Source organism: Phodopus roborovskii, unplaced genomic scaffold, assembly GCF_943737965.1.
Source record: "Phodopus roborovskii unplaced genomic scaffold, PHOROB, whole genome shotgun sequence".
Taxonomy (NCBI): Eukaryota; Metazoa; Chordata; class Mammalia; order Rodentia; family Cricetidae; genus Phodopus; species Phodopus roborovskii.
Window position 1 is genome coordinate 41,262,607 of NW_026126517.1, and position 26,340 is coordinate 41,288,946.

Below are 26,340 nucleotides of genomic sequence, written 5' to 3' on the forward strand. Positions count from 1 at the left end.
AGATGCTTAAGCTCCTTGTACTCTGAAACCAATGATAAGAAAATTTTATTTCTAACATTCTCCTCAGCCTGATGCTAATAAAAGCAGCAACCAATGGTATTTAATATGCAAGCATATGAAATTTCATAGAAAATATTTAACCTTAACTTTTTTAGTGTCCTTTGTAACCTTAAAAATAAATACTCAGCCAAGTGTAGTGGCCATACTTTTAATCCCAGCATGCAGGAGGCAGGGGCAGGTAGATCTCTTTGCGTTCATGGCCAGCCTAGTCTGCATAGCAAGCGTTACTCTTTTCTTTCTCACTATGTCATCATTGTGCTAAGCATTTTTGAAATTTCTCCTTGGTAAATTGTCTTAAGATCAGCTGATAAAGTATACACAGGACTAGTCTTGGTCTGGAGTCATGTCTAGATTGACATACAAACATAGCACTGAGCCCTAGATTTCTTTAAGCCAGCTTGTGCTCTCTGCAAATACATCCCCTTGACTCTTTAGTGACAGTTGTCACTCCTGGACAAGAAAATGCTTGAAGGGCAGCAGGGAAGCTGTGTCAGAATGTCTGATGGAGACAAAAAGCAAACATGGATTTTCCAGTAAGTACCTATTTTTAAATAGCCCTAAGAGTAGGTTTCTTTCTCAAATCTCTGCCTTCAGGTCAAGGCAATTTATACACTTCCATTTCTTAGGCTATTTATTGTTTTAATCTCATTTTTCAGAAATGCAACAATAGAAGCTTCCTTTTAACATAGAAAACAGTGGCTTGCATCTTACAGGACTATAGAGAAGAGTGATAAATTTATTACTGCCCCTCTGTAGCCTTAGCTCCTTAAACTCATTAGCTGAACTTATAACAACTGCAGACCTGGCGTGACTAAACATTTGCACCAAGAGGAATAGCACATGGCAGTACGTGTTTGGGGCTGTGACCAGGAGAGCTAGCCTTCAACACCTACATCCCTGGTCCAGAGGCTCTTCAGGAGTGACCAGGGAATTTCGAGAAAGAATGCTTGTCTTATTTCTGCTGTACCAGCCTTAACCAAGGTCTCATTTGGAAAGTCCTCTGGCTGCAGGGGCCCTCCTGCTGATTTTGTGAGAGGTGCAGACCTGAGTGATAGGAAGTCTCCCTTCCAAGGTAATGTTCTTAATCCACCAGGAAATGCAGGTATTTGCAAAGAGAAGCCTCCAACACAATGACAGTCACTTCAGAGAATCTAGGCTGTCCAGTTCACATTCCTGATCATGTCCTTTCTTTGACTGGTATGGCAAGAGGGACAGTAGCTTCTGGCATGGTCTTCTGGTCTATGTCCATCTTGAGCATCAGTGACTGAGTCAGACAGATACAGGACAGGATATGATTCGATCTTCTAACATCACACTGATTACCAAGAATACAAAGTAAAGAAGGAACATTGTGAAGCCAAGGATCTTGTTCATTCTCCATTTACATGATGCGATTGAGAAGATCACAAACAGGAGCATGAGAAACAGCAAGACAATTGCACAGAACAGGCCATTGCTGCTGACTGGAACAGGCTGCAGGGTGTTGATGAGAGAGAAGAGGAGCCAGGGGACAGGTAAGCTGCAAAAGACAAACAGTGTGAACACTGGCTGTTTATAATATGCCAGGTGCTTGATTAGTGTTTTAATGTTTACAGAGTTCTTACTTTTCACACATACAAGGTGAAGTAAAGCAGAAATTATTAACCAGTTCACTGATGAGGAAATGCAGGATAGGGAAACAAAATTACTTGGCAAAGGGTTCAAGGCTTATTGCTGAGAGGCTGGGTTAAAACATGTACTCCGAGCTAGGCATGTTAGCACAGTACCAGGCACTGAGACAGAAGGATCCTTAGTTTGAGTATAGCCTGCACCAGTATGATCCCATCTCAAAAAAAAAAAAAAAATGTCCTGGTCTGAGTCCCACCCCCACAAGCTTAGTGATATATAGGACTAACCCTAGTCAATGTGTGACTAATTTCTCAGTTCTTATGATTAAGAACTACCTCAGGATAAATATTCTTTAGTGATCAGATCTTTCTGATGCCTACACCACCCACTGCCCCTCCCTAACATCCACATACATAAATTCCAAGCAAAATAATCAAATCCAAGACATGACCAGGGAAATGAAAGCAGCCCAGGTGCTCTGACACCTTGGGAGACCAGGAGCAGGGAGGGAGCAGTAACACAGGAGGATGGTTAGTTCTTGTTTATACAAAAGGCTATTTAAAGCCTCTGAGCTAGCAGGAGCCCAGATGTGAAGATGAAGGATTGAAACAGCTCCTTCCAGACCCTTCCTTCTTTACCTCCTTGAAGAGCAGTATTTACTGTATTGGGAAATGGAATTAATGAACCTCACTTCTCAATTCATCTGTAAGTTCCAGTCAGTTACATTTCAGGCCATGGTGAATGAAGGGAAGGTATTTCATTGTATATACAAATGCCCTTTTGTTGCATCTATAATGAATGAAGTAGAAAACCAGCCAACTGAACCAATGCAGTTTTCAGTTGCTCTGAAGATGCCTTAGAAACTAATATTATCACTCACCCTACTGTGATATCAAATATGTTGCTGCCCACTGAGCTTGACACGGCCATGTCTCCCAGGCCTTTCCGGGCAACGATCACACTGGTGATGAGGTCAGGAATTGAAGTGCCTGCTGCTAGGATTGTCAAACCCATAATCTCTTCTGAAATCCCAATGGTTTCACCGACCTGATAAGAGACAGCAACAGTGATGAGGAACCATGGCAACACCAGATGGAAAATCTGAGGGTTCACAGCACCAGTGACACAATATTTGACAAGAAGATTCTGCACATGCCCTCTGCAAGAGAGGAATGGGGATGGGGCTGGTGAGAAAGAGCCAGGCTCCTGTTCTAGGCTCCAGGTAGTCACACAGCTCTTCACTGAGGGTACTAAACGCCTAATGACACAAGAGCTGCCCTTCACTGTCATCCCAACTGCAACAACTCTGCATGCCTAGAGAACTGCCCCTCCAATAGTCTACTCTGTCAACATTTCATCTCTGGACATGTGACTTATGCAATGCATCCTGGGAGCTAGGCCAGGATGTAGATAGAAGTTTGGGCACTATTGTTCATGTGTTTAGCCTAGACAAAAGCTTGCAATCACAGCTCTGTGGTAAGTGCTGTTTTGGGCAGAACACAAAATCTCTTGATACTCAGGCAGCAACTGCACAATGCTAGCAAGCAGACCCAACTAAATCAATCAAGTGAAGGAAGATATTTCACCAGGTTGGAGATGGGGAGGTCAGGCCAGCCTGGTCCACTGGAATCTGGATGTGAAGGACCTCCTGTGCCATGATACAGCTGAATACCAGTTAAAATAAGAAAGCCACATTTGGAAAACAGTCCATGGAATAAATGCCTACTTTGAAGGCCTTTACAAACAGCATGGAAACCACAAGTACACTGGATCTTGATAGGCCTGGACACTGGAAATGCATCAGCAAATCCTAGGATTTGCTGATGGAGGACTGAACTACTGTTCACTCACCTGGTGAGCCCACCATACCATGAGGTATGAGAACATGGCTATCCAGATAATGGATCCCAGAAAGGTAATGACAAAAAACTTCCTGGACTCCTGTTGGAGATGTAAAGGGAAGAGAAATTAGTTGCAGAGGCTGATCTTTGGCTCCCTCTCTGAAGGAGCTCCAAAATGTGATGATGTCTAGTGGATCGGTAATAATGAGGAAGAACAGGAAAGGTCTGCATGAAGCAATGGCCCTTTCCCCAAGGAGCCCCTGGAGCTGATCAGTAAGGAGATGGGGGTGGTGGGGGGCTAGCCTGTCTAACAGGCATTCAATAGAACCAGGCTAGAGAGAGCTATGAGCTTGCTCTAGAATCAGACCCAGAGAAGTACTTGAATTTGACTTTTGCACCTTCCCCATTCCTTTCTGGACTTCAGGTGGACTATATTAGACTTTAATCTACATAAGAGAGAATGATTGTGGCAAAATAGCATTATCACCCTGGGTTTTCAGACTACCTCTATGAACTATGGATGGGTACAAGGCCGTAGTTGCCATACTAAGACCAGAATGCTGAGATTGTAAAGGAGGGACTGGTTCATACTGCTCGTAGTGGCAGACATAAGACACACCTGAGGTCTCCAACTTCTGACTCATAGATATGGCACACTATTCCTTGCAGAGCTACAGCCCTACCCCATATCCTAATGGGTGAAGTCTACTTAGCTAGGTTCCCCAGCCTTCTTCCCAGTACCTAAGTCTGTCTCAGGAAGGGCAGTTTGAGACACAGCTAGGCACTCTTACCTGCCTCCGTACATCGGGGACTGTCAGCCACAGTGGGAACACAATAGGCAGGAGAAAGAGGTAAATGGCCTGCTTCTGCCTACTCTCAGGCCATTCCAAGGACAGAGGCTCCTCATTTTCCTCCTCCTCTTCTTCCTCTTCTTCCTCCTCTTCCTCCTCTTCATCATCTTCCTCTTCTCCACTATCCCCTCCATCACTTCCCCCTTCATCATCTGCATTTTTTTCATCTTGGGTGGTCTCACACTGATTTTCAGCATTGGCTTCTGTTTCACCTTCACCATCTTTTACCTCTGTGTCATCAACTTGGATTTCACCTTCTCCTTCGAGTTCATCTTCTTTTCCTTCTGCCTCAGTCTCCCCTTCGAGTTCATCTTCTTTTCCTTCTGCCTCAGTCTCCCCTTCGAGTTCATCTTCTTTTCCTTCTGCCTCAGTCTCCCCTTCAAGTTCATTTTCTTTTCCTTCTGCCTCAGTTTCCCCCTCATGTTCAACAACTTTTCCTTCTGCCTCAGTTTCCCCTTCTTGATCATCATCTTTTCTTTCTGCCTCAGTTTCTGCTTCATCTTCTTTTCCTTCTGCCTCAGTTTCCCCTTTAAGTTCATCTTCTTTTCCTTCTGCCTCAGTTTCCCCCTCATGTTCAACAACTTTTCCTTCTGCCTCAGTCTCCCCTTCAAGTTCATCTTCTTTTCCTTCTGCCTCAGTTTCTGCTTCATCTTCTTTTCCTTCTGCCTCAGTTTCCCCTTCAAGTTCATCTTCTTTTCCTTCTGCCTCAGTTTCTGCTTCATCTTCTTTTCCTTCTGCCTCAGTTTCCCCTTCAAGTTCATCTTCTTTTCCTTCTGCCTCGGTTTCCCCCTCATGTTCGACAACTTTTCCTTCTGCCTCAGTTTCCCCTTCTTGATCATCTTCTTTTCCTTCTGCCTCAGTTTCCCCTTCTTGATCATCTTCTTTTCCTTCTGCCTCAGTTTCCTTTTCGCCTGGTTGAGTTTCACCCTCTTCACCTGTCGTAGCTCCTGTTCTGTCAACCTCACCCACTTCTTCCTGCAATCCAAAGACAACAGATTAATGTATGGTAACAGCCCTGCCTGATTTGTATCCCATTTGCTCCCTAGTTTTGTTTTGGTGTTTTCAGAGCATCTGAACAGTTAAATATTCAGAGGAGAAAACTGGTGCAAAGATGCAGCAAACTTGCAATCACAACATTCCTACCCAGGTCATCCAGCTTTTATTTGCTCGGTTTTCAAGGTTGGAGCACTCACCACCTTCAGCAGCATCTGCCACCTTTCACAGCATTGGCTGGTTTGAAGTCAATATTTGTATCAAAGCTCCACCACCAAATACACTTTATTCTTTGGAGACATGTGAAACAAGCCTAAGTACTCTTCCACAGGCCAGCCCCTTCATGAGTTGAAGGTTTCTGGGTTCTCCAGCACCCAGCATGCTATGACATAGAGACTGCCACAGTTAGATGAATTTGTTCTAATTAGCCAAACCATGAGTGGAGCATCCAAAACTGGACACAGAACCTATACATGCTGGAACAAGACAACCCCCCGCCACTTTTCTAATATACTAGGCTTCCTTCCACATTGTCTAACATGGCCTGATATGCTTTGTCAGACACAACACCTTGCTAAGTCTACTAAACTCCCCAACTCTTACATTGAATGTGTAAGATAATTATACCTATTTATTACACATTTTCACATGTAAGGCATATTAGTAAATGACTTCATAATAATAGCAGTTGCTATATTTCATGGACCCATGTATGTATGTATGTATGTATGTATGTATGTATGTATGTATCTGACTACTAGTGACGAAACAAGAGTGGAGAGTGGAGATGGGTAGATTTGCCCATGGTCCACAGTTTGTGTATAATGGTATTGGAATTTGAATAGCTATAGTTTAATCCTCAGCCTCTTTACCACTAACATCCCATGGCTGAAGGGCCCCTAGCTCTCAAATTTGTTATCTTGGGACTTTTTGGAAATGCAGATTTTCTAACTCTATATATGTATCAATTGCCTTCGAACATCTGAGATGAAAGTTCATACCCATAGTTCCCATGCTTATTATTCTGGTGTATTTATCTGTAGAGCTTTGACTAAAAACTAAAAACCACTAATTCTGATGGTCCCCAATTAGATCTGAAACTAATCAGTAACATAGTAATCTATTCCCTTGAGCAAGGACCCCTGCACTTAAGAAGTAAACATGGCACTTACAGCAAAGGTCGTAATAACCCTCCAAAGGACTTTCAGTGATTCTCAACTCTATTGCATATAGAAATCTCCTGGAAACGTTTTTCCCCAGCTTTTTGAGACAGGGTCTCCCTGTGCAGTCCTGGCTGGCATGGAACTCACTATGAAGACCAGGATGGTCTTTAACTCACAGAGAACTGCTTGCCTCTGCCTCTTGAGTGCTGGGATTAAATGCATGCTCCACCATGCCTGGCTTGTCTGGAAACTTCTTAAGCCAGGATGCTGGAGGACCTGCCCTGGGGATGCTGACTCAATGGGTAGACAGGGAACAACTTTTTAATGTTTTCCATTTTATCCTAATATGCAATCAGAGTTGAGGATCAGATGAAGAAGCAAAGTGGGGATGCCTGGGCTCTGAATTAGGAATGAAGAGTGAAAAGATCTATCTAAAATCTGTCTGCCACCCTCCTCTGACCCCATCAGGAGCAGGCTTTCTGGAGGGAGCAGTTCATTCAAGTCATCAGGATGAGACCACCCAGCTATACCTCCTTCTCTGGCTCCCAAAATTGTTATCTTGGGGGATCTTATTAGAAATGCATGCCTCAACCAGGCAGTGGTGGCACATGTCTTTAATCCCATTTGGGAGGCAGAGGCAAGTGGGTCTTTGAGTTCATGGCTAGCTTGGTCTACAGAGAAAGTTCCAAGACAGCCGGGACTACACAGAAGAAAAAAGATGGGAGGGAGGGAGGGAGGGAGGGAGGAAGGGAGGGAGGGAGGGAGGAAGGGAGGGAGGGAGGAAGGGAGGGAGGGAGGGAAGGAGGGAGGGAGGGCAGGCCTGATAGTCCAGGTGAACAGCAGCTCCCTTCTGTGTTGTAGTGAAGGTATCCCATTCTTTCCCAGGGCCACAGTTGCCTGGCTGTGCACCAGATCCCTGACCTGCGACTTAAGTTGAACACATTCTAAGAGTAGAAGCTGGTGACTGGTTGGTCCCTGTGGACTGGAGGGCTGGGCTGGTAGTTTAGGGTTGAAGCCAGTCATAGAGTCTGCACATGGTGAAAACAGGGAGGAAAGGTGGCAAATGGAGGTTTTCTTGGACCTCGACTCAGCTCCTTCTGAGACTCAGCTTCATTTTCTGGGCCGAGGCTCAGATGCTTCTACATTCTCTTGTTCCTTTTCACATGACCTGACTATAGTGGGCCTGCTTGGTGCTCACACACGTAGAGACTGAGTTCTAAAATTGCTAGACTGTGGATGAGAGAAAAGTGTGCTTCTGGATGTTAAGTGTGAAAAGCAGGGCTGGTACATGGACCTAAATAACTGTTTACTGCCAGTCACTCAACCTATATTGGCCACAACATATGCCAGGCAGGATGTTTCCCTCTGGGGTGGAGGCAAAAATGGTTCAGACTTGGGTCCTGCCCTCAGGAACCTCACCATCGGGTCAGGGAAGTAGAGGAAGCTCAGAAAACAAGGAGGCAGTTATGGAAGCCCCATGTCAGGCACAGAATCCCATGGGCATTTGGATTCTGGTACATCATGGACGCCTCACTGTCAAGGGAGCTTTTTAACCATACTAGGCCAGACAAGGCTATCTGGGGATGGTGGAGGGAGAAGGACTCTGGGGAGAGAGAGAGAGAGAGAGAGAGAGAGAGAGAGAGAGAGGGAGGGAGGGAGGGAGGGAGGGAGGGAGGGAGGGAGGGAGGGAGGGAGGGAGAGAGAGAGAGAGAGAGAGAGCGAGCTCTATAAGCAAGACTCATGGTAAGAAAGTGTGGGGACAAATTCCACTTGGTCTGAGAATAAGGGAAGAAGAGGCTGTCAGGGCAATGCAGACTACAAATGAGACAGGCACAGCAGCAGTGAAGAGCTTTGGGTCATGCCAAAGTCTCTTACCCAGCAGCTCTCTTACTGCACTTCAAGCCACTGGTGGTCTGGGACAGCCTGGTCTCAGTCTCTGTCTGCTTTGCTGACACACTAACAATTCCTTATATTCTTACAGCATATATATATATATATATATATATATATATATATATATATACACACACATACACACACACACACACACACACACACACACACACACACACGTCATGCTGGAGTGTTGAACTTTCTTGGTTGGAAAGTGTGAGCATTTTTCAAATGATTTCAGAAAAGGGGCATGGTTCGTTAATTGGAATTTCAGGCCTTCAAGTAGGAAGTATTTTGGCCAGAAAGCCCTTCGTTGACCTCTGAAATCCTCCAGCTGTTCAGAGGCTGGGCACCTACCTGGCAGCCTGGATCCTCCTCCTGATCTCCCTTGACGTCTGGAGCAGGGGCTGGAGTGACTGTGACCGCAGGGAGCTGGGCTGGCTCCTCCTCTTAAAGGACAAACACGGGTTAGGTGAGAGTGGAGCAGGTTGAGAGCAGCTGCAGAGACAGGTGGGAGAAACTACAGGGCATTTGACTTGAGGGGCTAAGGAAGCTTGTTTAGGAACTGCTTACTCTGTCCCCTGAATATTAAGGGCATCTGAGAAGCATCCCCCCTGTGTTAATGGTCATTTCCTGGACTGTGGCCAGGGAGCAGGGTGGGCTGATCCTTTGAAAGAATCCCACTGAGTTCAAAGGCTCTGAGGCCATGGATAGGAACTGCATAGAAGGGAGCTTGGAAAAATCTGTTATGTTCAGGTTAGCTACAAGCTAACCATGTCTTGGCTGTGTGACTTTGGGCAGTTCACTTGATCTCTCTGAATCTTGGTTTCCTGGGCTGTGGAATAGAAAGAATGGTGGCTGCTTGGCTCCCTCTATGAGTTTCTGAGTAAGGTGGGTAAACCTGGTATGCAGAGCCCATGCAGCAATTGCTGTCCTACTTTCTTGGTCATGGCTGCCAACAGATGCTAGGCTTCTGTCACTGGGCTCCAAGACACCTTCCTGCAGTAGGGTTTCTCATTTCATAGTACTCACAGCAACAATGTCCTTGTGTAGAAGTCACGGGAAGAGGGAATAAGATGTGAGACATGAGTGCCCCCTGTTCTTCCCTTGCTGGCAGAAAAACATCACTGAAGGAAGAACCTGAGTGAAACTGACTGGCATGTGCCTCCGTGTCAGCTCTACACTGGCTGTGACAGGAGGTGTGGCAGAAGAAAACTGGCCAGTGGCCAGTCTGGCCATCCTCTCACCGTCAGGACTGCTCTCTGCTTTGGTCTGGGGATGGGCTCTGGCCTCCTGATTCAAACTCTCCTGATTGTCCTTGGAGGGGCAGGCTGTGAAGGAGAAAGAAGACACCTTATCTAGGACCTCAGTGTCCAGTCAGGATCCTGCACTGCCCGGTGGTGACAGGGCAGGGAAGGCTGGTCTAGGCCTTTGGTGTCTGGGTCTGAGCTCTCAAGGCCTACCCCTGGTACCCCACCATCACTAACTGGCTATGACCTAGGACAAATTGCTCCTCCTATTTCCTCTCTGATAAACATATGGCTGGATTGGGAACCAGCCTGCAAGATGCATTTCCTTCATGACCTGAAGTGATGGCTTATTTGGAGTATCTAACCCCAACTTAGTAGGAGAGTCCCTGCCAAGGTCAGTGATATCCATGATGGGCCGAGAGTGGAGAAATGATGGCAGAGAGGCTGTTTTTGCCACTCTTGGACTCGATGATCCGTAAGGTCCCTTGCAGCTCACTTGTCACAGGTCTCCTAGAAGCCAGGACAACACATTGTATGTGGGCTGCTCTAGAGACCCTGTTGCCCATGAGCCTTCCCTTTGCCGACAGAAGGGGGAAGGGATCAAGCTTCAGCCTTACCTTTCTGATCCCAGACACTAAGATTCCAAGTGGGTGTCACATTTTATTGGGTCAGATTTTACTGGAGACTGCTACTATAGTGGCAGGCAACAGAATAACTACCCTGATTTCCAGGAGAGAAAAATAATAGGGGGCCACCCCCCCATATTAACTGTGCCAGGAGACACTCAAAGGACTTCACATTAATAACTTTGACATAGAGAAGAAAAAGGGATGGGCTGAGAAGCAGGAGCTTAAGTGGCCCCCTGTCAGCTGTGTGCCATGAAGGATGGGTAGGGCAGGCAGGACAATGGTGCAAATGGGCATGTGAAGTAAAGGTCACATGGTTTCTGTTCTAAATGCAGGCTAGCTCTCTCCAGGTTGCTTGGGAAGCCTGTGTGTCGTCTGCCAATGACAACACCATGACACACTCGGAGCACTGACATGATCCGGGAGACAACGCGCCTGGCTGCTGCAGTGCTTCCCCCACGCTTCAGGCATACACCAGCTGCACCATAGCAATGGCCCAGCTGGCTGACCCCTCAGCCTCTCCGTCCCTCAGACACTTCGTCTGTAAAGCCTTCCAGAGTAGTTGTAGATGGTTGATGAAGTTATGCAGGACTGGATTTAAAACAGCCCCTAGATGTCACTGTGTTACCTTTTAGCTGTAATGATGATGGTGATCTGATAGCAGTAGTGGCCAGCAGCTTTCCACCCTGGAAACAGTTCTGTGGTGAAAATGCCCAGCATTGCAGAGGGTTTGAGTTGGGACACCCTGGAGATCATCTAATGGGGAGGGAGCGCAGTCAGACTGCACGGAAAGTACAGTCTGGGAAGTTAGATAGATGGAATAAAAACTCTGCCTGGATCCAGGATAGGCAGAAATAGAAAAACCGTCCTGGCATTTCCTCCTTGCTACCTGTGTCCTAAGCCCTCAGAGTCATTCTGCTGCTGCTGCTTTGGTAGTAAATGCCATTTGCAGAGTCACTGCTATGACCCCTTTGGTCCCTCAGTTATCCTGGCACCCAGCTGATCTTTCTGGAGTTTCCAAGACTTCAGAACAACTCTGCCTCCTCGATCCAAATGCCCAGGGCCCTTTAGGCACTAATCATGAGCTATAATATCCTGATGAACAGACAATCACCACCATCAAAGAAGGGCATTCTGGGATTCCCATCCTGGCCCTGGTACATCAGCTGACTGCTGGCCGGAACTCACAACCCTCATCATTTGCCCCACTCTCTCATTTCCCAGGTTATTGCTGCTGCTGCTGCGCTCTCTCTCTCTCTCTCTCTCTCTCTCTCTCTCTCTCTCTCTCTCTCTCTCTCTCTGTGTGTGTGTGTGTGTGTGTCTCTCTCTCTGTCTCTCTCTCACACACACACACACATACACACACACACATACATACACACACATACACACACACACACACACACACACACACCTCTAACTGGGAGCACAAGAGAAGTATGAGACCCAGGGGTAGGAAAACACCACTCTGGGGAAGTGAGCATTCAGAGGACAGGGAACATCTGTGGAGAAAGCTGGATCTAGAAAGCTCCACGTGGAAAGGGTGGAAACAAGGGGGGTTCCTGGCTTACCACACCCACAGTCCATATATCAGGTCTCCCCTGTCATTGTTCCCTTGAGTGCCCTCTCCCCACCCAGCATGGCTGGATCATCTCCTTAGTGCCAATCTCCTGTGACCTCAGCCTGGCCCGAACACCACATAATCCTGTTAGGACAAGTAGGCCAGCTGGCAGCTGATGCTTACAAAGGTGGCCGGGTCTGGGAGCCCCACAGTCCATTCAGGAGAAGTTCTTTGTTTCCGGGGCTCGGCTAGAGTCTGTGGTTCTGCTTGGAGTGGCTGGGCATGACTTAGAGTTCTTTTGGAAGCCAGGCCAGGTCCATCCCAGACTTTAGACCTGAGGCTGCACCAGTCTGCTCATTCCTCAGAGGTGCTTTGTTGCCAAGCCCCATCTTGAAGAATTTCTTTTTCTTTCTTTCTTTTTTTATTTTTAACGTTATGTGTGTGTTGATATTTTGCCTGCATGGATGCCTGTGTGTGGGTGTCAGATCCTCTGGAACTGGAGTTACAGACAGTTATGAGCTGCCATGTGGGTGCTAGAAATTGAACCCAGGTTCTCTGGAAGAGCAACCAGTGCTCTTAATAGCTGAGCCACCTCTCCAGCCCCACCTTGTTCTTGACACTGCTTTTCCCAGTATAGCATACTTTTAAACACATAGCACCCCATATTGTGTCTGACGGGGTAGATCAGGGCCCTATGAAAGTCTGAGATCCTAACCAGAAACTCAGTCAGGGGTCTCCCTGAGGCTCATTATTTTGTGCCATATTCAGGCTTTCTTGCCTCACTGCCTGCCATGGCTTTGCCCAAAACTAGCTTTTTCCTGGTGGGCCTCCTGCTTAGGCTTAGTTCTGCGCCAGAGACCCAGAAAGGGGGGGACAGGGTCTACAGGGAGCAGGAGAGCTCCTGAGAGGCAGTCAGTAGGGTGTAAGAGATATATGGGATAGTGCTCTGGGGAAGTGAGAGGAAGACAGATGACAGGACTTGGTAAGGTGGACAATGGGGCTCTCCACTGCTGTCATTATTTGTCAAGTTCAACTTCAGCATCTCAAACACTGCATTCTGCTCCCCAAAAGTGGCTGTGACATCTTCTAGAGTGTCCTTTAAGACTCCTGGCTAGAAGGAGGGGCAAGCTTCCTAGGACTCCAGAGCTGAATCCAAAGCAAAGAGAAATGCCTCAAGGCTGTGGAGGTGGTGTCCCCTGAAGCATCCCTGGCCAGTCAACCTGTGAGACATTGGATCGGACCCAACACAGATCCAAATAGGCCACATAGCATTTGTGTCCTGGCTGTGGATAAGGCCCTTCACTTTACAGACAGGGACACAGGGCAGGGAAACAGTGCATATTGAGGACCCTAGTAATCATGTCTCATGTGGCCCTCTTTTGGTGAGCCCAGGTCTTATGTTGTCCAGACTATCTGGCTTTCACACACTATCTTCTAATAACTCTGCCCTCCCAGCCCAGCCCACTGTCACTACCATTTGCAAGTCCAAGATTCTTTCCAGTAGCTGGAAGGGAGGCACATGAGGGGCAGATCAACAGGTCTGAGGAGGCCTTGCTTACCTTCCCCCAGGGGGTCCAGGCTGTGGAGCATGAGGTGGTAGATGGTGCTGCGGATGATGCTGTTGTGTAGTGAGGCCGAGCTGCTCCCTCGGGTCAGCACAGACGGAAGCTGAGCAAGGGGAGAGCCGCACAGGCCTCAGTGGGGACCTGCCCAGGTCAGGGGAGGAGCTGCAGGAGGGTCTCCTTGCCAACCTGCCTCCTTCCCTCAGAGACTAGAGAGAGGGGTCCCCCACCCCACCCCGCGCACTGAGCAGCTGCTTCCTTCGCCTCCAACTCTCTCGTTCTTCCTTTGGTTCCTCCAGGACCAGCTCCTTCTACATCGTGCATGAGTCCCACAGCCTCCACAGGGAACAGGTCATATGGATCAGTGGTACCATATTATGGGAAGGTTTGCACCTTACCCACCACAAGCAACCTTTTCTAGAAACACACCCTTATCCACATAAGGCAGGCTGCTACACCAGGTACAGCCCTTTACAGTCTGCACATCATGTCTGACCGTGTTCTGTAATTGCCCCATGCCCAGGGATAAGCAACACTGGGAACCCCATCGACAGGAAAGGAAGCACAAAAAGGGGGTGGGTGGGTGGTATGTCCAAGGTCAAGCAGGGAGCAAGTCAAACTAGCAGCCCAGTGTTACTGATTGTGAGCCCACTTTGCCTTTACACTCTGGTGCTCAGAGATCTTTGGAGGTACTGAAGTACACAGACCTGTATTGCATGCAGATGTGACACGTACTTGTTCAAAGCGACACAAAGAAATACCGAAAGATTACCCCTAGACACCCTCTTCGCCCTCTGGATCCCGTTCCAGCTGAACTCTTACTCCACCTAGTGGCTGTAGCCACTACAATGGACTTGGAGGTTTTCTTTGGAGAGAGGAATTTTCAGCGCCCCCAAGCCCCAACCGCCACCACCACCTGCTCTGCCTTCTATCAAAGTTCCCATAACTCCTTCCACACAGTGCCTTAAGCTAGTCTTTCAAAAACCATAGGTCCTGCCAGCTCAAGAACTTTCCCCTAGTTCCTTAGTTCTGGGTATGCTAAAGCCACCAGTAAGTGAACTTTTATCAATCAACGTTGGAACTGGAAAAGTGTGACTTGAGTCTAGTCTAAACTGCATCTTGTAAACATAGAACCCAAGGTTATGCAGGAGGCTCAGGACAGAGTGAACCGTGATGTTAAAGAGATAGTTCCCAAGCCAGCACTGTGTGGAATAAGAGGCCCTCACCACACAGCCTGGCTGACCTTGGTAGCTCCCAGGAACCTCCCAGGCCTCCCTGGATCAACTGGGTTCCACAGCATCAGGACCACAGCATCCTAGTGTGCAGACATATGCTGAGACCCTGAGATATCCCCACTTGTGTCAAGATTCCACAATATCCCTGCTCAAACTGGGACCCTGAAATGTCTCCACAGGGTAAGCTTCATACACCCACCTTGAGCTTCTTGTTATCCTCTGGCTCATTTTCCTCAATGGCACCACCACTGGGCTGCAGAGGGGAGCAAAGATCAAGAGATGAATCACACATGTCAAGGAGAGACCCTCCTTCTTTGGCCCTACCTGCCCCTCTCTCTGGGGAAGCTGCTGGTGCAAACCAGAAACACCCCTGGAGCTAATCTATCTTCACCAAATGTTTCAACATGCCTGCTACCCTTTGGCTCCAATGTGTCACATGCCTGAAAAGGCATCCCAGGCTCCTGTTGGTCCTGCTTTGGCTCCTCGCTCCTCACTCCATTTAAATGTCACTGTCCTCTCTACCTATTCTTTTTTGTCCTACCATTTCCCCTAATTTCTTTATGTGTGAACAGATATGGTTAAGATGCAATATATTAATTAAAAGGATAGATTCACTTCATCTACTTCTACCCCTCTATGTTTATGCCCTTTCCCTATACCACAGATGTCTTCCCTATGCCTCTCTGCTAACCTGAATCTTTTGTTCCTCCTCAGAAAATTGAGGGTGGTTTCTGGTACAAAGCTTTCTCCATGACCCCTTTAGCTGCACCCCTCCCCTACTACTGCTGCTAAAACAGCCCTCCCCTTGAAAGTTGGACAGAAATGGCACATCTTGTGATTTCAAAATCTTGCTTTGGAGTCAGATAAGTGTGTATGCCTTAGGGAAGCAGTGGGACATCCTGCCGAGGGTTGAGACCACCCTACACACCCAAGATGATGTAACATAGAGCCCATTAGAATCATAGTCTTGGAATGCCATTTGAATGATACATGAATTGTCTATTCAACTCAAATCCAATCATTTATCTACTAATAGATATAGGTGCATTATCTAACAACCCAGACTAGCCTAGAACTCACTATACAGTCCAGACTGGTCTTGAATTAGTGGTGATCCTCCTACCTCAGCCTCCTTTATAGAGTGCTTGATGGAAGTAAACCACCATCCACTAGATTCTATGTTTGTTTGTTTTTACCATGCAGTGAACTTATGATGTAGCTATTTCTGGTGCTCTGACCTGTGGCTCTCAACAATGGTAAGGAGGGTATATACATAATCCCAGGTGGCCTCTGGTGCTATCTTTAGGCACCAAGGTTATTAACAGTTGCCCCAGTGACTATCTTTACATCCCTCTGCTTCCCTCATTGGCCAGCAAGGCCCACCCAGAAACAGAACAGCTTCGTTCTCAGTTGGGCTCTGAAAATATAGCAAATACCACCTTAACACAGGCCACCCACTCTTATACTGAGCACATGCTATTATGAGGGACTCTGTTGGTGGTTACAGGGAGAAAAGATATTTAGGGCACGGAGTCTGTGTTCAGAAAGGAATGGAGACATATCACACAGATACAAGGCAAAACAGAGCATGGGTCACAATAAAAGAGCCATAGATATGCTGCTGTGTGAGGTGGGCCAGGAAGGCTTCCTGCAGTGGGTAGAATGTGAGGACTTTGAAGGGTGGGGAAGGCTTGAGTGTCCGATACTCACTGTTAAAGAACCGGCATGTAAGTGAATAAAACAGAGCTGAAATAACCAAACTGGGTGTGAAGGAGGAAGATGTGTATTTTAATAAGGTCCCCTAACCTTTTCATGTCACACCTGTAAGTTTATTGAGAAAAAAGAGGCTTCACACAGCACTAGCTGCCATTGTCCCACCCCTCTCGCCATTCATCATATCCAGCCTTCTCCCATTGAGTCCTCTAGAGTGGAGGGACATGCTACTTTGGGGACTGCCCCCAGAGAGCCAAGGGACTGACCTTTGCCCTATGATACTTTAATGACTATGCCCTATGCCTCTAATGACTGTGCTGCTCAGCCTTATCCAAGCTAAAATACTTCTCTATGTGTTCATGGGCAGTCCCAGCATTCACTTCTAGCTTTGAAGCCTTCACAGAGAGATGCATGGTCTTGCTATCCAGCCCTGGACCGCCTTGAATGCTGAGGTTACACACATACACAACTCTCAGCCATTTCCTTCCTTTAAATTATCGTGCTTTGTTTATTATTGTTTTGTGTGGGGGCTCAAATACAAGCTTGTAATGGGAGAGTCACATGCAACAGAGTGCGTGTGCGTGTGTGTGTGTCTGTGCGGACGTACACATGCACATGTGTGAAAGTCAGAAGACAACTTTGTAGAGTTGATTCTCTTTCCACTTTTTGTGGGTTCCAGGAATCAAACTCAGATCAACAGACTTTCATGTCAACCTTTTTTAAAAAAAAAAGTTGTTTAATATGAATGAGTGTTTTGCCTACATATATGTATCTGTACTTAATGCATACCTGGTGCTCAAGAGGCCAAAAGGGGAATCCTTGGAACCAGAATTGGATCCCCTGAAACTGGAGTTACAAATGGCCTCAGGCAGCTCAGTTTGGACTCCACTTTCCTGCCCACAAAATCCTTGAGTCTAGATTTGTTCCTCTTCAGGTGTATTCTTCACCCCCTCAGCACAATGAGTTTCCAAGCAAATCACATTGTGTCCCACATTGTATTCTAGAAGCCACACTGTCCCCTCGGAGAGCTGAGTTTCCTCTGTACCCGCCTCCTGACCGCCCATAGTGCAGCACAACAAACAACTTTTGGGGGGAAGGGATTGTTTTGTTTGTTTGTTAAGACAGGGTTTCTCTGTGTAGCCTTGGCTGTCTTGGAACTCACTCTGTAGACCAGGCTGGCTTCAAACTCACAGAGATCCACCTGTGAGGTATGCCAGTACTGGAATTAAATGTGTGCCTAATCACCACTCAACCTTGTTTTGTTTTGTTTTGTTTTTTTGAGACAAAGTCTCATTATGCATCCCTGACTGGCCTGGAACTCACAGAGATTTGCTTGCCTCCGCCTCCTAAATGCTAGGATAAAAGGCATGTGTGACCACACCTAACCTGTGACTTTTTCCAATGCTTCCTCACATCCAAAGTTTGTCAATGTTACTGTGTTAGAGATCAAATATGTCAGACAAGTGCTCTACCACTGAGCTATGGCTGCCGTCCTCTAAAAGTACTATTTCAACACGCTGCTATGAAATATTCCTTTATACTGTGTGAACATATGATTGGTTTAATAAAGAGTTGAATGACCAATAGCTTGGTAAGGAAGAGGGTAGACAGGACTTCCAGAGACAGAGAGGATTCTGGGTGGAGTCACCAGCCAGACTCATGGCAGTAATGAAAGATGAGGTAATGAGCCACCTGACAGAACATAGATTAAATGGGTTAATTTATGAACTAGTGTTGAAGACTAAGTGTGTGGTGTGTATCTTTCAGGGCCTACTTTTTCTCTCCTTCACAGAGCTTTGATCCTCCAAAACATTGGTTAGTGACTCACAAATTCACTCCTCACCAATGCTCCATCTTCAGACTCATGTATCCAACTGCCTCCTGGGCAGTAATGGAAGCGCCCAGACCACCACACCAGAGCAGCGCTCCTGAGTTTCCTGAGCCCATTTTCCCTCCAGACTTCTCTGTCTCTGTGACTAGCACCACCATTCATTCTCCACTCATGCCAAAAGCTCAACTCCATCCCTGACTTCTCCTGCCCTCCCTCATCACCTAGTGCAGAGATAACTTCTCCAGGACATCTGTGCATATGTAATGTGACTCTATTTGGTTTCAGTATCCTGCATCAATGGTGGTCCTAAGCTAGTTGGTGGAAAGTTACAGTAACAAACAAATTTTAACCTCTAAATTGCATTGATGTATTTTCAGGCTGTCCCTGACCATCCTGCCTGGGACATGAATCATCTCTGTGTTCAGTGTATCCATGTCATCAGTCATTTAGTAATTATCCTAGTTATCAGATTGTCCTCATTTTACAGTGTTTGTATTCAAATAACCCTTATTTGGTAATGATTCAAAAAGTGCAAACATAATGATGCTGAAAATTCAGCTATGCCAAGGAAAAGAGTTGTAAAGTGTTACAAATTTTAGATTTGTCCAGTGGAGACCACATGCATGCATGTGTAAACACACGCACACAGCTAGACAACTGGGTGCTCCAAATAGCTCCCAACCAGGCACGCTGCTACTCCTACTTCCATTACTGTGCACCTATAATTTGTTTTCTACACAGTGACTTTAGAGTGACTTCTAAAACAGGACTTTGCTAATCCTTTATTGTACCTCAAATGAAACGCAAACTCAGTATCCAATTCCCAGGCCTCCCCAGTGATGCCCTGTACCCTCTCCCTGCCTTTCCCACTAACCACAATGCTGTGTCAGGTCCTTTCAGCCCGAGGCCTTTGCAAATGCTCTTCCTTCCTCCAGGGATGCTTGCCCAGTTCTATACTGTAGCTCACTCTTCAGACTTCTCTCCCCAAAAACCTCCCCTGCCCCCCCCAGCAAAGGCCCCCACCACCCTGCCACTGTGCATCTCCTTCACAGTGCTCCTCACTCTGCAATTCTCTTCTTGACTCTCATTCATTGTCCATTCCCTCACTAAACAGTTACTTGTGGGGTTTATTTTCCAATTAGTTCAGGTGGCAGAGCATGTAGAATGCATGCTATTCTTTGTAGAACACCATGGATATTAATTTGGTACTTAATCCCATCACGCTCCATAGGAGAAAATGTTGCTGTGCTGTATGAGTGCCTATAACACTTCAGCTACAGGCACACACGTATTTGTGGAAACAGGAAGCAGTGGGACTTGCCTCATGCAGATGTTTTTACTGTGTTATTAATATTTGTTTCTCATGCATTTGTTTTGTCACCTGCTGCTACTATCGGGTAGGGGGACTTGAAAAGCTTTATCCAGTTATTAGGGAAAGGCACATGCTAGGCAAGCAACTCTGCCACAAAGCTGCAGCCCCATGCCAGGGAACTAATGATACAAAGACAGGATTCTACTGGGATTAGTGTTTGAGGCCAGGGTGAACTATAGCAATGGGAGAGAGAGAGAGAGAGAGAGAGAGAGAGAGAGAGAGAGAGAGAGAGAGAGAGAGAGAGACTCCTTCCATCTTTTCCTGACGATTAGAAGGAAGCCAATGACCAGTTAAACAGTTGAAGGCCATTCCTCAGCCTGGCCAACATGAGCTCTTTTGTAGCATAGTGGCTTCTGTGAAGCCTAATATGGGTGGGACCCATAGAAGTAGGAAGATGGCTGTTTCTTGTCCATAGCCTCCCATCTCTACAGCAAGCAGCTGGCCATACAAGCCACTGATATGACCCTGCAAGCTAGATATCGACTCTGGCAAGAAATAGGAAGTCCAGCTTCAACAGGTGTGCCTGTCTTGTCTATGTGTAGTCTTGCCGGTTGAGTAGGAAAATTCCTGCTGGGGAGAAAATAGGCCACAGTTGTATTCAGGACTTTTCCCTAGAACCTCACATCCTGAGGAATTCTTTGGTGTAGAGTGTAGAGACGGGTTTTCCATAAGGACTCATCCTTATGCCCTTGTTTGCCATTGGCGCTCCGTAGGCTGCTCTTCAGTCCATGGATGGTCCTTCTGGCTGAGCTCCTCACTCACTCCACATGATGAAGGCATCATCCTTGGATGCCAGTGAGCTTTCTGATGAATGCTGGCTCTCTGTGACTATACAGAGATTTGTCATCTGGGGCCAGAAATGATATATGGAGAGCTTCAACACTCAGCATAAAGCTTCAAAGAGAGCTAAGTGAGACTGTTGATAGCCATGCAAGCATTTACCTTTGCCTTACTGGGATCACAAAAGGCACCTTATACCAGCCAATGTGAATCTGATGATGTTGTCTTAGGTGGTTTTAGCTTTGAAATTTTTCAGATAGTGCCAAAAGAGACACTCTAAAATACTATACAAGGGCTGCTGAGATGGCTTGGAAGCCTGATGACCTGAGGTTTATTTCCTAGGATGCTCATGATAGAGAGCCAACTCCTCTGACCTCCACACATATGCTGTGGCATGTGGAAGCTTGTCACAGACACAATAAATAGATGTAAATATATAAAAACTAAAGGTGTATGTGTGTGTGTGGCCAATACCACATATTTTTTTTCTGGAAATGGTCTTAAATGTATTTTTGTTAGAATCATGACCCCCAAGAAAGCCCTTCATTCTGATTTGAGATATTCCAGACAGAATGTGACATTCATAAAATTAAAATATTGCCCAGCTCAGAAACCTGGCTGCACCTGTTGGAGGAATGCTCAAGGCCTTCTGTTGGGAGAGGAAAACCATGTAGCCACTCCTACTATTCACTGTGTAGCTATTTACTTGTACTGTGTAGCTTTTTAACTTTCTAGCTATAGGGAGGGCATTGAACTGTGAGGGGGTATGGCTTGCAAAGCAAGAAGTTTTTAGTGCCTGCCCTTAGCAGAAAGAGTCTGCCATTGCCTGAGCTGTCTTCACCCCATTCACAGCAATAAAAGGGTTACATGAACAGCAACATGATTTAAGGCTCCAGCACAGGTTTCTATTCCTTGAAGTTAACTTTATTCCTCACACTGCTTTTCATCCAGGTACTTAATAAAATGGTTTATAGAGTTGCCTTAACTTGCTCATGGAGCAGGAGATAGTTAACAAGGCACCTAAGTTAAAACTCAAATATACTGGTTTACTGTCATCACTAAGTATCACTGACTAGCTGTGTGACTTTGGGCAGGTTAAGTGCCCACTCTGTACCCCTGTCTCCTCATATGTAAGATACAGATTACAGTCTAGTTTTTTAGCATTTAATAAGAAATTGTTGCCAGGCAGTGGAGGTGTATGCATCTACTCCCAGCACTCGGGAGGCAGAAGTGGTGGATCTCTCTGAAGTTGAGGCCAGCTTGGTCTAGAGAGCAAGCTCCAGGACAACTAGGGCTACACAGAGAAACCCTGTTTCAAAAAATCAAAAGAGAGAGGGAGAAATTGTTGAAATGCTTGAATTCCTTTCTTGGCTCCTACCTGTCAGTAAACTGAAGTCCCTGAACTGTTGGCATTCCTGAAGAGACTTAGCCAAACACTTCCAGACTAAGACTCAGGGCTCAGACTTAGGGAAACAATCACTTTCCCACTCAGTGGCACTGATGAAGCTGATATCGCTGTCACTCAGAGGAAGGAAAAGGACACTTTTGTTTCCCACTGTATTTCTCTCCTTGCCTGGCTCCTACTTCCCAAGATGCTCTGGCCTGGAGGACTTCACCTCACCAGCTCTGCTCCATGGCTCCCAGCCTGCTTTGCTCAATTCTCTCTGAGTTCCTCTATTTCAGAGCCATGGCTGATTGAGGAAGCCCAGTTTCTCTGGCCCCTGACTTCTCCATAGAAGTTTAACTAAGGGACCCATTGATCCAGGAGAGCCACAGTCCAGTGATAAGGAGTAGAAAGTAGGGAAGAAGTTGTTTTAAAAAAAAAAAAGAAAAATCATAGGTAAGGGAAAACACTTTGCAGGGCGGGAGCAGGCTTAACATTGAACCACAAACATTGAAAACCAGTATGGATGGGCATTGTTGGTAGTACACGACTTTAATACCAGTTGGGAGGCAGAGGCAGGGCTCTTGAGTTTGAGGACAGCCAGCCTGGTCTATAGAGTGAGTTCCAGGACAGGTTCCTAAGCAATACAGAGAAATCCTGTCTCAAAAACAAAACCAAAGAACTGCAGAATTGCTTCATGGATTCAATGCAGTGGCTTGTCCTCAAACACTGTCAGTGAAATATACTACAGCTTACATCCCTCTGATCAGATCAAAGATTTTGAACAGTTAAATTTAGACACAAAGGAAGGTAGCTCACTCTCTCTATAGCTAAAATTCATCCCAGAATGGAACACACACACACATACACACACACACACACACACACACACACACACACACACACAATTTTTAAATGGCTGTAGTTCTTGAGTTACTTATTCTTACATGGTGGGCATTATTTTTTTAAAAAGTCCAGAGTAAGCATTCTATTTAAATACTGTTGGATTTACCATCAAGTATAGTTAGTAATTCAACTTTTCTTTAATAATACTGTCAATACTGAATTAGCTTCGACACAAAGTAAGCAAACAGTTGGAATCAATCCCTGCTTACTGGTTGATAAAGAACTGCATCTAGGTCTTGGGCAGCCTCTTAAGTAAGACAAATACTTTTAAAATCATGGGTTTTGCCTCACATGCTTAGCAAGCTTTGCTTGGATGGCCTTGCTTAGTGCAGAAGTTTCAGGGTGTGCTGAGTTTCAGTGAGAACAGAGTTACTACAAAGAACCAGGAGGTGAGTAGGAGGAGTTTAGAACTCTGCTGCCCTGATACACACCAGGGATTTTCTCTCAGATGCAAGGCTCCAGAGTGATTTCTGTCCTATGAGATTCCTGCTTTCTCAGCTTAAATTATGCAACAAGGAATCACAGTCCCTTTAAGCCCATGGCTTTAGAGCAGCAGCCTGGCAGGAAATTGGGGGTGATTAGGTAGTCAGGGGGCTGCACCTCTCCAGTTCTGACCCCAAAGGGCCATGTGACTCAGAGCAGCACTCCCCCCTGCCCCCCTTTCTGTGCCCCAAGTAAACAGTAAATGGTTGAGCAGGTCACATGAGTAACCTCTGTGCTGAGTCTTGCCAGAACTGAACTCATTTGGACTCAGTCATCATCATAAATGTTGGCATTAGGCAGGACCTTTTGGTGATAACCTGACCTGTCATTTCCCCTGGAAACTGGGAAAGAGTTGAGAAGAGACCCTTCCAGGTCACACCATTAATTGAAAATGGGCATCGGATTAGAACCCAGGGGATCCAGCTCTTGGTTCCATGCTCTCAACAGAAGACCATTATTTCAAAAATTCTAAAGGAAGCAATTTAATCTCTTGCCTCCTCCGGTTGCTGAAGTTGTTAGCCATCCTGCCCACTCATCAAAACTGCTCAGGATTAAGTAGCTAAGTCTTATGCTCTTTGCACGCAAAATTCTGCTCCCACCAGCAGCCTCTCTAAGACCAGAGATAGGCTATGAGCCACTCTGTACCCAAACTTACCCCCCAGGAATAGGAAAGAAAGGGGTCCCTATTTAGGATTTGTTTTCGGAGTTGACCTCCCCGATAGGATGTTGTCTTTCAAGTCACTGAATCATGCAACGTATTTAAGACAAAAGAGCTCTAGATTGATTTCTTTTCTGAAAACAAGGCTCAAAATCATAACCATTGGAGAAGAGCCACACACTTGCTAATTATAGGGCTTAGGCATGCTGTAAACAAATGAACAACAGCCAAGGAAGCAGAGCAGCTCTTCCTACTCTTTGTCCTTAGCTCCCCCTGGCCTTCCACACCAAAGAGACCTAGGAAAGCTGGAGCCAGATTGCCTTACCTTGCTGAGGTCCCCTAGGGCCATGACCTTGGCTACTGGCCTCCTGCTGAGCTGCTCTTTTACCCAAAGCTCAATCTGCTTGTTCCATTTCATGGTGAACACATAGAGGGCATAGGCCAGCAGCAGCAACAGGCTCTCCCACCAGGCAATGAGACTATCCAGGAAGAAGACAATGAGCATGGACAAGTCAAGGATGTAGAAGGAAACATCCCGGAACAAGGGCCACCAGGTGAGATTGAGGATCTCCCGGGAGAAAAGGGCACAGGTGCCAATAACAAAAAGGATGTTGAACACAGCAGAGCCCACAATGGTACCAATACCCACATTGCTGTGGGAAATAAAGACACCGATGAGAGAGGTGAACAGCTCAGGAGCTGAGCCTCCAGCAGCCATGAACGTGGCTCCTGCCACATCCTCAGAGATCTGCAGCTTGTCTGTGATGACTCCCAGGGCTGGAACAAAGTATTCATCACACACAATGGCCAAGGCCACAAACACATACATCATGCCGAAGATGTGCAGCGCCACCCAGCCCTGTCGCCGATCCTCTACACTGAACAGATCTGGGGGGTACTCTGCCTTGGCGTGGAGTTTTGGCCAGCCAGGTGGTAAAGTTGAGGGACTGGGGCTGGGTGTCCCTGGGAACAGAATGTTTGTTATGCTTGCAGATGGGGTCATGGGTACCGCTGTGACTGGCTCCATGACCACACAGCGGTGGACCTGTGTGGTCAGGATTGCCTTGACTTTGGGAGTTACTGGGGCACTGTGTGCTGTGGATGGTCTCTTTGCCAGTTCCCTGTTGGTGGCTGGAGCAATTCTAATGGTTGGTGCGCTGGTTCTGGACAAGGGATTGTTAATTCTCCAGGCAGCAGTCGAAGCTCCGATGGTTGCTGGGTTATTACCCATCCTGGCTCTTATTGTCACTTGCTTCTCAGAGGTGGCTGGAGTTTGCTGTGGGAATACTCCCTGGGGACTGGTAGAGCTGTTTTGTTCCTCTCTTCTAGCACTACCCAAGGTGTTCTCTTCCACCAAACTTGGAGAAGTCAAGAGAGCTGTTTCTACTTCACGTGTTAAGAAAATCTGGGTGTTCGGAACCACTCTCTTGAGAGAAGCTGCAGTGGTTTCTTCCACTGTTCTCTCAGGAGGTTTGGTCTCCAATAGCCTATAGGTTGCCATGGTTTTGCTGTCTTTCTCTGTGGATATGGGGGTGGTAGCAGATGGTGCACCCGCTGGGGATGGGGTATACTTCCTTCCCTTTTCCCTGGAGTGAGTTGGGGTGGAGTTCCTCCTTTCTCCCCTGATTATTGGGGAATAGCTTTTTATTTTCTCTCTGCCTGACATTGAGATGAAGTGGTTTGATACCCTGCTAGATGTGGGTGGAGGGTTTTCCTTTTTTCTCTCTGTGCCAGCAGCTATAGGACCATAAGTATTCTTTGGTGATGTTGGAGTGATCTTGGTTGTTCTGGGTGGGTTGGGGGTGTCATCCATTGTTATGCTAGGTGTTGCTTCATCCCTGATCACTGTGTTTTGGGGTGCCAGCATTTCACCATCCACTTCCGAGCTAGCCTCTGGAGGGTCACTTCCCACCACTGCCATCTCATCACTGGGGAGGTCCCTGCTGGCCAGTTTAATAGGCTGCTGGGAAGAGGCTTTTTTCCACATTGAGGAGGAGTTCTGGGGTCTCCTCAGGTGCTGATAGGTGGAACCGATGATCAACATTCCCAGGAGGAAAAGGAGGCGACTCCAATGAAGCCTCTTTGGTCGTCGGAATAACCGCCTCTCCTGTGTCCCAATCCTGATCAGTTTCCCCATGATAGCCAGTTATGCCTGGTTACAGTTGGTCTTTCATTCTGCCCAGGAAGAGGCAGAGGTTATTCTGGGATTCATGTTGGCAATCAGGAAAGATTTCTCCATGACACCCAGCCAGGCGGTATCCACAAACCTAGAGAGGAAAAGAAATCAATTGCCTTCTTTTGTGATCTAGAACTCCCACATAGAAAAGTGTCCCAGAAACAAAAAGTAGCACAGAGAGAGCCGTGTGGTGGTAGATCTTGTTCTGCAGGAGCTAACCACGCCTGCACTCCATTCCAGTGTGCAATACTCTCAGGAGAGAGTACTCCCACTCTGTGAACATGCCAGCCATCCAGGGTTCTGACTGAGATCAGGTGGGCTTTGTGGATTCTTCTGTCTCTTGGGTTTCCTGCAAAGAGTCCCCTGTACCCATCAGGTCCAAGCCTACACTACT

General features: G+C 46.8%; 1 protein-coding gene across 1 annotated transcript; it reads right to left on the bottom strand.

Moving 5' to 3' along the window:
* Positions 1 to 1,313: 1,313 nt before the first annotated feature.
* On the bottom strand, positions 1,314 to 25,945 carry Slc24a1 (solute carrier family 24 member 1). The gene is made up of 10 exons (XM_051197757.1): positions 24,096 to 25,945; positions 14,843 to 14,896; positions 13,406 to 13,514; positions 9,657 to 9,740; positions 8,767 to 8,858; positions 5,287 to 5,335; positions 4,301 to 4,815; positions 3,520 to 3,609; positions 2,549 to 2,715; positions 1,314 to 1,579 (listed from the first exon to the last, which is right to left on the bottom strand). Exons 1-10 carry the CDS (start codon positions 25,905 to 25,907, stop codon positions 1,330 to 1,332), a joined length of 3,222 nt encoding a protein of 1,073 aa, XP_051053714.1. The 5' UTR covers positions 25,908 to 25,945; the 3' UTR covers positions 1,314 to 1,329.
* Between the last annotated feature and the right edge of the window lie 395 nt (positions 25,946 to 26,340).

What these genes read in the sequence shown, in the direction of transcription:
- Slc24a1 (XM_051197757.1), bottom strand. Translation starts at nt 25,907, where the DNA reads ATGGGGAAACTGATCAGGATTGGGACACAGGAGAGGCGGTTATTCCGA. An exon ending in CCCTAGGGGACCTCAGCAAG is followed by an intron (nt 14,897 to 24,095) that starts GTAAGGCAATCT and finishes TCCCCTCTGCAG; the next exon opens with CCCAGTGGTGGTGCCATTGA. An exon ending in AGCAGAGAGCAGTCCTGACG is followed by an intron (nt 8,859 to 9,656) that starts GTGAGAGGATGG and finishes TTGTCCTTTAAG; the next exon opens with AGGAGGAGCCAGCCCAGCTC.